Source organism: Lissotriton helveticus, chromosome 5_1, assembly GCF_964261635.1.
Source record: "Lissotriton helveticus chromosome 5_1, aLisHel1.1, whole genome shotgun sequence".
Classification (NCBI taxonomy): Eukaryota; Metazoa; Chordata; class Amphibia; order Caudata; family Salamandridae; genus Lissotriton; species Lissotriton helveticus.
Window position 1 is genome coordinate 1,156,735,333 of NC_136065.1, and position 10,584 is coordinate 1,156,745,916.

The following is a 10,584-nucleotide window of genomic DNA, read 5'->3' on the forward strand; positions in this document are numbered from 1 at the left end:
TTAGAAATATATTCCCTGATCTTCCCAAGCAGGGCTTATAACCACATGTGAACTGGAAAGGTACGTTCTGTGAATGGTCTCCAGAACAGCTGCATAAAACAAGAGAAAGTACCAAATGCCTGCCCAATGTGGAGTCCTTTAATCAAGCCATTTTTCTATGTTTGCACAGTCAATAACCCCTAGAGAAATCAACTGAAATGGCACTTTTGGGAACCATGTATATCTTTGCTCCATCCTCAAACCTATTGGGGCCAAATTTGGCAAAATCTAAGTATGGGTACAAAATATTGGAACGTTGCGTGCAAACTTGCCAAGTAGAGGCAACATTATAATCAAAGCGAAAATTGGGATCAGTTTATGGAAAAGTGAATAATGGTTGTAGAGGTTTAACAGTGGCTACAGCACAACACCTAAAAAGACATTACACATTCAGGTATAATAATACCTTAAAATAATCTTTCGCCCACCGTCATCACAACGTTTTAACCCCCAGGTCCATTACGCAGAGATTTCAACAGGAAACATAATTCCATACACACAACATCACTTTACAAAATGTTCAATATGACATAACATACACTATGATGAATTAAATATATAATCAACGGACACTCATTCACATACGTATTCAGGGCCGAGGTTACAGACTGGTAGACGCGGCACTCCATCACAAAACCAATGGCTATCCTGTCCACCTTATTACAAATATATTATATCCTAAGGCACATGTAAAATGGTGGACATGTTTAAGATGGAGTACCCATGTACCAAACTCTTAATCAGTACCCTAACTTATTTCACTCTTACTCCAGTGACGCTGTTCCCGATTGGCCACAACTCATACATAACCCACCAACTCCACCATTCACTGTTTAACATCTCATTTCCACCTGTGAACAGGGCAAAGCAGAAGATCAAAGCTGGCCATATATCTCCATGGCCCACAGCCTTCAACAAGCTGTGCAGGAGAGAGCAACTGTCGGATGTCACTGCACCTTTCCCGCATTTGCAAAAATGGCAAAGGGCCAGCTGTGAGCTGTCCAGATCCTCAATGGCATGCACCATAACACAAGCAACAGAGGACCGGTAGAACTGCCGGCTTCATTGGATGGATTTGATAACAGGATGCAAGAACGCCCACATAAATTTTTTGGAGGGGTTTGTCCTCCCTTGCTCTCAGGCAAGTCAAAAGGGGCAAATATCCCCACGCTGTTTACACTTGTACAAAGTATGGAGCTTTAACCAAATCCCTGCCCACATTTTTAGCAATGCAGGTTAGGCGGTAAGACAAATAAAATCACTCCAAGTCATTGGACAATGTGTAGGGAGGAACCATTACCCCTCAAAATTCTGTGATGTTGTAAGAGAGTGGCACTGAGCTCAAATCCCTTAAAGAGGGCATTGCAGTGTTGGGCCCAAATGCATAAAACTACTGAAATTTGTCAGTACTGATTATCAACGCACACATCAAATGCCATAAATAGCGACATTCCCCCAAGTTGAAAAAAATTGTCAGCAGCACAGAAACACAAAACAGTAGAAGGGGGGCAGGGAAGGAATACCCTGACTCCAGGTCCAATAGGGACCTGCAGGAGGCAAAAAGCATTTTTTTTTTTTTTAATTGCCACAAAAATCGCGGCTGATCCGCAAATCTCGTGCTGGTTTTTACTTCAGCCCCGGGTGGGCCGGGGCCTGGGAGAAAATCTTTAAAAGTATATTGGTGAAAGGGGGGGTGAAGGGGGGGAGTCGCACACGGACCCCATCCCCAGGCTTGCTCATTCTTTGAGTGCTATAGTCGTACTGCCTACATAAATACGTTTGCATTTACATTGAATAATCTAAACTACATACTTGGTGTTACAATTAATATTGTGATGCAAATCATATGTTCTCCAATCAGCTCCATTGAAATTCTTTTTCTTATCCCCAGCCCATCTGCACATCCTACAGAGCCCACATTTGTGAAAATCCAATATGTGTTGATCCAACCAGTGTGGTGATGTTTTATGTCTGGGACAGCTAGGACTCAAATGTGATTTTAATGTCCTCCCAGTCTGAAAGTGATCTCTGGTTTGTCTAATGTGAATTCTTCCAACGTTTTTTCTGCACATAAGGTATCCCAGTGTTTGTGCATGCTTCTCATTAACACCCCAGACAGTCCATTATATTAAAGGTACTAATCCTACTCGGTTTAAATTCTCCAGCTTGTGTGGGTTGTTTCTAGAGGTATCTTGTCTCTCAATTTTGGCAACCTTTTGCTCCGCTATTCTAATATTCATTTTATCAAAACCTCTAGCAGAAAAGCGTGCCTTCATATTTTCGATACATGTTTCAAAGTTCAAATTATTGCTGCAGTTTCTTCTTGCCCTTACTAAATCAACAAATGGAATGACCTTGAAGTCATGTCTGGAGTGTGCACTTGAGACATGTAATATTGATTTACATGATGATGCTTTCCGGTATAGTCTACTCTGTATCTGGTTATCCTGTATGAACAATTCCACATCTAAACACACAATGTTATCATGCTATACTGGTATGTAAACTTTATGTCCATATCGTTTGAGTTCAAGTACACACAAAATTGTTTCAGCTTCTCCATTGTCCCAGACCAGATCATAATGCAATCATCTATGAAGTGACCCCAATATATAATAGTCACACAATTCCATACCTCTCGGGTCTCAGATCCACTCATCCTCAGGCCACCCCATGAAAAGGTCCGCAGAGGATGGAGAAAATCTGGAGCCCTTGGCCACCTCTTTCATTAGTCGTACCAGTCCACCCCAAACCTGACATCTGATGTGGCCAGAATCATACCATGTTCCCACACTACATCTGCTAGAAGGCTGCGAATGTGTTTAGTATGTGTGATGAACGATGGGAGATTGCACACCATTGGTTGAATAGGTCAAAATATTGTGATAGTTTTTCCATGGGTCCCACAATGCTGGATACAATGGGTATCCCTGGTGGAGAGGGAGTGTTTTTATTTATCTTGGGAAGAGTATAAAAGCATAACAATCTTAGTCTGACAATTTTCAAATACATATATTCATCAATTTCTCACAAGAGGTTGGATTATTCAATTGTATCAGGATCTCTTGTTCATAATCCTTTTTGTTCACAATCACAAAGTTGCCACCCTTGTCCGTTTCTCTGATCATGATGTCCTATTTTCAACTGACCGGGTGCTCACAGGAAAAGGGATGCTATACAGTGGATTTGCGAGACAGGATTAGAACTAGAAGTAAGGTAGTAGTTTCTTCTTTGATCAAACTGACCTGTTGGTTGCCGTCACAAAAAAAAAGAGCTATAATCAGTCTATATAAGTTTTGAACCACAGGATTGATCAGACATAGGATTCATGAGAAGACAGGTATGCCATGACACAAGTGGACTGAGCCAATTGTGGATTTGCATGGGATCTTGACACTGTACAATAATTTGCCGGTATATGTTACTTAATGACAATGCTACACTATAGAATATCAGATTCATGCCACATTCTACATGATTCACAACTTAGTATTGGTATCCTGTGTTTGGGGGTATGTTTAAAATGGGGGTTTTGCACACTTGACATGATTTGAAATTCTTCGATTTCGTCAGCATGGGTTTCCACGTATTCGCACTATTAGAACCTTCTTCATGTAGCACAGGTGCATTCTGGCTGTGTGTTGTCTGCACACTGCAACCAGTATTGTGTTGTTTATTGTAATTTTTAACCCTGAAGAAGCCGTGGAGTATTCCCTGTACAACGAAACACGCGTTGGCTGGCTAAAAGAAGAAAGAAAATAAAGAAAACAAATAATCATTGTGTATTAATTATCTGCATAATTTGTGATGATTTTAAGGGTGTGCTCAGGAGTTTGGTTTAGAATTATAGGGATCGGGTTTGTCCCATTTGGAGGGTGTAGGGTCAATCCCTCTTTCTTTAGGGCATGGCAACATATACAAAGGCCTGTTACTTCAGCACGATATAGGTGAGCACCACCTTTCACCCTATATGCATTCACCCCACATTAAAAACACATCATTCATAATATCACTGCAACATCTGCAAAAAAATTATTGATGAGAAAACGGTGCATGGCGGGGTGTGAGGTATAGTTACCTTAGGGCACGAGTTAGTTTCTTGAGTTAAGTATAACTAATGAATTTCTATGGCTTTATGTGTGTAACATCTGAACCTAACTATAACTCCTCTACCTAAAATGATTCAGAAGAATAAAATGTCTATAATATTATAGCTCACAAAACTTCACTGTTTGAGAATGTTCTGGTACCAAGGCACTTCAGGGAACTATGGTCGATATCTCCTTTCCAGGAGCTTTAGCACGATACAAACAGAAAACGTATCCAAAGCAAAATAAATATCTGCATTTAAGAGAACAGGCCAATCGATTTGCGATAGAGCAGTCACATTCTTGAGGAGAAAAAGTAATCGTTAATATTTACCATTCATTTGCATTCCTCACCTGGAAAAATAGGTTTTGGTTAGACTGAGTATTCTCAGTGGTTGAAGTGAAAGATGACCTTGAATATCCACAAGACTTTAAAAAATCCTTAATATTAAATCACAGAAGCCTTTTTCTTAATGCCGAGTGTAATCCTTTTGCTAATAGGCTTACCCGGCTTTGTGGAGTGCAGGCATAGCAGCAGCGCCCCACAAAAGGCCTCTTCCTGCTCATAAGCGTCTCCCTCCATTTCAAAGTTGCCGATCTGAAAACGGTAGGGCTGGAGTTTCGATCACCCTAAAAACAAACCCAAGCATTACTTACATACACAGTGATAACATTTTATCTGAGAATAGGGCTGACAAAAGTACTAATATATGTACATGTATGTCGGTATTTTTGTAGTATCAACCGACCTTGGAACCTGCATGGAGGACCACAGAAAGGTTGGCCTGGTAGATAATTCAAGATAGAAACATGAAAACACCCGATTAATGTGCCCTATTACACATTTTTTTACACTGCTTAGTTATATTAAAAATATTTACAATCTAAAGCATATGGAAATAAGATGATTTGTCCAGAATCGCATACATTTTAGTTACGTGCCAAAGTTGACATTAGAGCCCGGCCATCGAGATTCCAAGGCCAGAAATTCAGCCATAAAACCACAGCACCTTCCACGTATCCATAGAAGTGAAAAAGCAGTGTGGGATAATAGAAGTACATCTGTGCTTCTGTGAACGGGACCCTCCTGTGCAGGGCTGTGCACCGTGATCAGGGTAGAATGCAAAGTGAAACACAGACAGGATAGAACCGTGAAGCACTAGCACTTCACGAATATCTGAAGATAGGTGTTCAAACAGCACAGAGGAAAATATACTTGCATCATCTCCCCCCGCCCGTGTTTTTTATTACGACATAAGAAAATACACTTAGTCCATGACCCACTTATGACAAGGGGGTTCTTTTAGTATTCAGGGACAGTTCACTCCATGTGGTGTGCACACTAAGATCGCAATAACAATGTAAAACATGGGAGCCTGCTATGCATGTATTAAATTCAGTCTCAAATTTCCCTATTACGGTGATTTGTGACGTCACTAGTTGCTGCAATAATGAAATGGCGTGCATGCTCAACTGTAAGTTATTACAGCTGAGTTGTGACACCATAATGCCTTCAGTCAGCGCCAGCAGCCAAAAAAAAGGCCAGTCACAGACCATAGTTACAGTTGTAGTAAAAAATAAAAAAAATAATGTTTTTCCTTCTTTGACAAAAAAAAGTGATTAATAGAACGGTGATAGTTATGTCAGCTTTTTGCACGGTAAATGTAATTACAGGAAAAATAGAATCTCCCAGTCCTTTGGTATACATTTGGAGCCGTAAAACTTTTTAAAACATGAAACACATTAAAGTGATTCTAATATCTTTGTTAAACAAATTCCTAACTGCTTTTTGATGCTTTTAGTTTCACATTAGAGTCCACTTTAATTTTTCAGGTCTGCAACCATACTACCACTTTCATTAGACAGCAAGATTGTACGTGGTTTGCAGGAGGGGTGATAGTAGGACCACTTAGAAGAAATAAAATATAATCTGCAGCACATGCTTAAGATATTTCAAGTTACCTAGGAGTTCCATTACCTTTGTCTCCATTTCTCTACACAGTCACAGAACTCCTTGGTGAAGTGCAATAGCCTTATAGGCATGAAAGCCTGCAATCTATTAATAAATGCCTATATCTAATTTCCTATTTATTGGTGATTTAATTACTGACTTGGTACGTCTGTAGTTGCTTGTAATAAAGAAATCACATTGCTGTGCAACTGTATTAGGTTATTAGAGTTGAGTAGTGATGTCACAATGCCTGCTGCCATAGCCAGCAGCCAAGGTGCAAGTCAGGACCAGGAGCATGAGTAAAGCTTTGATTTAAACAATGAAAAAGAAATCTGGCGTTTCTTCTTCCGATCTGCTTTTCCTAAATGAACAGTGATCAGCAGAAAGGGGAACTTTGTGGCAGCATTTTATTTTTGGCACACTTTAGGTAATTATAGAAATGACAATCTCTCTGCATGTTTCTACAGATTCTGGCCTCCAACTTTTTTATTTAAAATATCTGGATTACATTAAATTGATTCTAGCATTTTTCTGCAACAGTTAACTGCTTTTTTTGTGATTAATTTGTACTACTATTTTTATTCTTCATGTGTGCAAACATCCGATCTCTTTTATAGGAAAGAGCCATTCACCAAGGATTTAAGCTGTTTGAGGGAACAGTGATGGGTGAACATGTATTATGAGGAATAAAGTAATCCCTTTTATACAGTATAACAATATTTTAAGTCACCTTGGAGTTCCATGACCCTATAAGGGAACTCTTCCTTAAGCCTCGTTCCTCTCTATATAGTCACAGAACTCCTCTGTAAGTTGCAATATCCGTATAATTCGCAGCAGTGGGCTCTTTATCCCATTTATAATGTACAGTAGGAAGTACATTATGTCTTAAAAGAACCACAGGTTCAAAGTATTCAGTATATAAAAGTGGGAATGGACTAACATAGATCGAGGATACTAAACACAAAGAGCGTCTTTTAATCTCTAGTTTTAGATCAACTTAACATGACTGAACTCATTAAACTCCCTTCCACTTCCCTTCTTAACATTTACAACATCATTGATTAGTCAGCACAGCAGCAGAACCTATGAGCGTGGTACACAAGCTATAGGCAGTCCTGGGGCTGAACACTGGTTAGAGGTGATCTAGGGGAAGGAAGACTGACTTCAAACAAAACCTATGGTCAACTATTAGCTAGCTTGAGACATTTCAGGAGCACTAAAGACTGGACAAAGACCGTCCAGAAATCACTACTCTCTAGACTCACTACTCTCCAGAGTCAGTAGAGTGCAGGGCTAAAACTAGCAATAGGAGTCTAATTAGCCCACCTACTGCAGACTTGAGTAAAGATAACTACTTCCTAGAGTCTGGACAGAGAAGTTCTAAAACCTTTAAAGACTACCTAGTGATGGCCACAGATGAGCATACACAGATTAGAGACAAGTCTAAAATAAAAAGAAAGGACAGCAGGAGACAGTTATGGAAAAATACTATCAGAAAAAGCCTAATGACTAGAGACAATGCAGAGGAAGGCTACAAATTAGAATCATTATTGGAGGGGCTAACTCATTGGCTAAAGACACACTAAGGAGAGTTAAAGAACGACTCTAGATATTCCATGATGTTTAAAGACTGGCTAGAGACAGTCCAAATCAGGGCTGCAACAGTAGAGAGGAGGTTAAAGAATGGCTAGACAGTCCACGGAACAACTATACACAGTTGAGAAGCTGTTCATAGGAACTAAAGTCTGGGTTCAAGACCATCTTTATGAAACCTAAAGGCAAATTATGCAATGGTTGGAAACAGGTGCAAGAAGAGAGACTGACTAGAACTAGTCCATGATGGCAAAAGCGTGGAAGAAACAGACAGGAAGAGGAGTAAAGTCCAGCAAAGAACAGTCTGAGTGAGATCAGGAATAACCCTGGGCAATGAACTCTGCTCCAATAGCGGAAGTTGCGGAGATTTGGTTATTACGCATTTCATTGAAAGACGGAATTCATGCAAGAATTCCCACTCCACTATGCAATGGATTTACCTACTGTACCCACAACCCTTTGGTAAATCAACTTTACCCATACACGCTTAAAAAAAGCATATAACAAATTCACAAAAGTGAACTTTGATAAACATCAGGCAATGAGAGAGGTGATGATTTTGGGGTCACCCCTTACCTAGGGGGAGGGCAAGCAGATGCACTGAACACAAAGAGCTTATCATGCTGAATGATTGAGTGGTGGTCCAATCCTCCTAGGACCACCCCAAGCAAAGTTATGGGCAAAAATACAATGCCAACCAAAGGCCCAGCAAAGCATTATGGGGCAAGATTCTAGAGTTTAGTGAATATTATAGTATTAGCTCTCAGCTGATCCGGAGAGCCGGCCCCTTGAGGAGTGTTTTGATATTGGATACAATAATATTCACTGCACTCTAGAAATCGTCCCATAATGCTTTGCAGGGCCTTTGGTTGGAAATGTATTTTTGCCCATACCTGTGCTTGGGGTGGTCCTAGGAGGATGGGACCACCACCAAATCTTTTCAGCATGATGTGCTCTTTCTGTTCAAGGCATCTGCTTGGTCCTCTCCCTACGTTAGGAAGGACCCCAAAATCATCACGTCTCTCACTGCTTGTTATTTTTCATTTTCACTTGAGATGACTATATGCATTTTAGCATGTAAAGATTTATTTTTTATTTTTTACTAAAGGTATGTGAGATTTCGGTTTAAAACGTTAAATACACGACAGCAGAGTTCATACAAAAACTCTGGAATAGACTAATGCAACCACATTCCTTTGATAAAACAATGTTACCTTTACATTCTACAAAGCATATAACCAATTCACAAAAGTGAGCTTTGAAAAGTATCAGTCAATGAGAGAGGCAATGATTTTGGAGGTAATCATCGTTTACAACGCGGTGTTTACACCGCATGACCTTTACCACGCTGCCATTACAACGCAAGTCGTTACTACAACTTGCGCTGGATGGCGCGGTTGGTGAAGGAATATTGTAATCCTATATTCCAACACCTTCCCTACTGTTACGTGGGCTGGTGTTGGAATAGAAAATTATAATAATCCTCAATCCGCGCCCTCCAACGCAAGTCGTTGTAACGACTTGCGTTGTAAAATCTGCGATGTAAAGTACCGCGATCAAAATGATCGCATTGTACTATCATACATCCATTTTGGGGTCCCCCCCTAACCTTGGGGGAGGACCAAACAGGTGCCTTGAACACAAAAAGCATATCATGCTCAATGATTGTGGTGGTCCCAGCCTCCTAGGACCACCCCAAGCAAAGTTATGGGCAAAATAATACAATGCCAACCAAAGGTCCAGCAAAGCATTATGGGTCGAGATTCTAGAGTTGAGTGAATATTATAGTATTAGCTCTCAGCTGAGCCCGAGAGCCTGCCCCTTGAGGAATGTTTTGATACTGGATGCTATAATATTCACTGCACCCTGGAATATTGTCCACATGACAAACAACATAAATTGCTACCACTTATGCAGCATATAGATGTACCTACTCCAAAATGTCTTTGTACTTTCCCATTCATTGTGTATGTCCAGGTTTACAACCATTCGGTGTAAACAAGCTATGCATCTCTCACGAAAATGGCTCCAAACTGCTTGGTAGCCTTTAGAACATTTCCATTGTGTGCCAGATGCCCTGAGGCTGTAACAAAAACCAGAGCTACCTTTGGCACCAATTTGTGGTAGGAGAAAGAGCTGGAGCAGGAGATATGTTTAAAGATTTATTGCAAAGGAACTTACCCACGACAGGCAGCGACCAGCCGGCTCAGATCCCAAGATGAACTGACAAAGTCCACTGGAATCCTCGCCTGCTACTCCATCTGCCAGCATGGGCTTAGTTTGAAAACAAACAATATAACACAGAGCAAGTGCAGCTCGAGCAAATAACATAACACACAAGCTGCACTAAACACATTGCAATAAACATCACAGCCCCCAAAAGACAAAAACAAAACGAGATAACAGCTCGAAACTATTCAAAACAATAACAATCCTGCAAAATACATGAACAAGTAAATATGCAAATTCTGACTAAGGAAGAGGAAAATAAAGGATTAATCATTAACACGTTACATAATCTTTGAGTTTACTAGGTCTCTGATCACACGCAACCTTGTGCATACTGCATCGGAAGGAGTAAGAGAGTCATTGAGGACAAGGTTTCCACTCTCAACATCTACTTTGTGATTTGGTCTAACTTCCCTGGTGTAGCTGTAGCCATGTGTGCAATCTGAAACAGACCTAGAACCCTTCCTACAGTTATTACTGCTGCAAGTTTAACCAAATTCCGTTTATTCCCCTAGCCTCTATTTTCTAAAAGGACTGATTCCTTACCATCTCTGGCAATTCTTTTAGGGCAAAGAAATAGACTCCCCTTTCTTGACCACTCCTTTTTTTTTTTTTTAGCAAAACGTGATCCCCACCACAACCCAGATTCACATCTATTGTTATTATCAAAAATGTGTTTCATCC

The 10,584-nt window shown here is 40.3% G+C and overlaps 1 protein-coding gene across 4 annotated transcripts in view; it reads right to left on the minus strand.

Moving 5' to 3' along the window:
* GPAM (glycerol-3-phosphate acyltransferase, mitochondrial) overlaps positions 1 to 10,584 on the minus strand; it is a 244,005-nt gene that overhangs the window by 185,184 nt on the left and 48,237 nt on the right. For all 4 annotated transcript variants that reach the window (XM_078643773.1, XM_078643774.1, XM_078643772.1 and 1 more), the window contains exon 3: positions 4,635 to 4,757. In XM_078643773.1, coding sequence (XP_078499899.1) covers positions 4,635 to 4,757 — 123 coding nt within the window. The remainder of the gene's footprint in view (positions 1 to 4,634; positions 4,758 to 10,584) is intronic.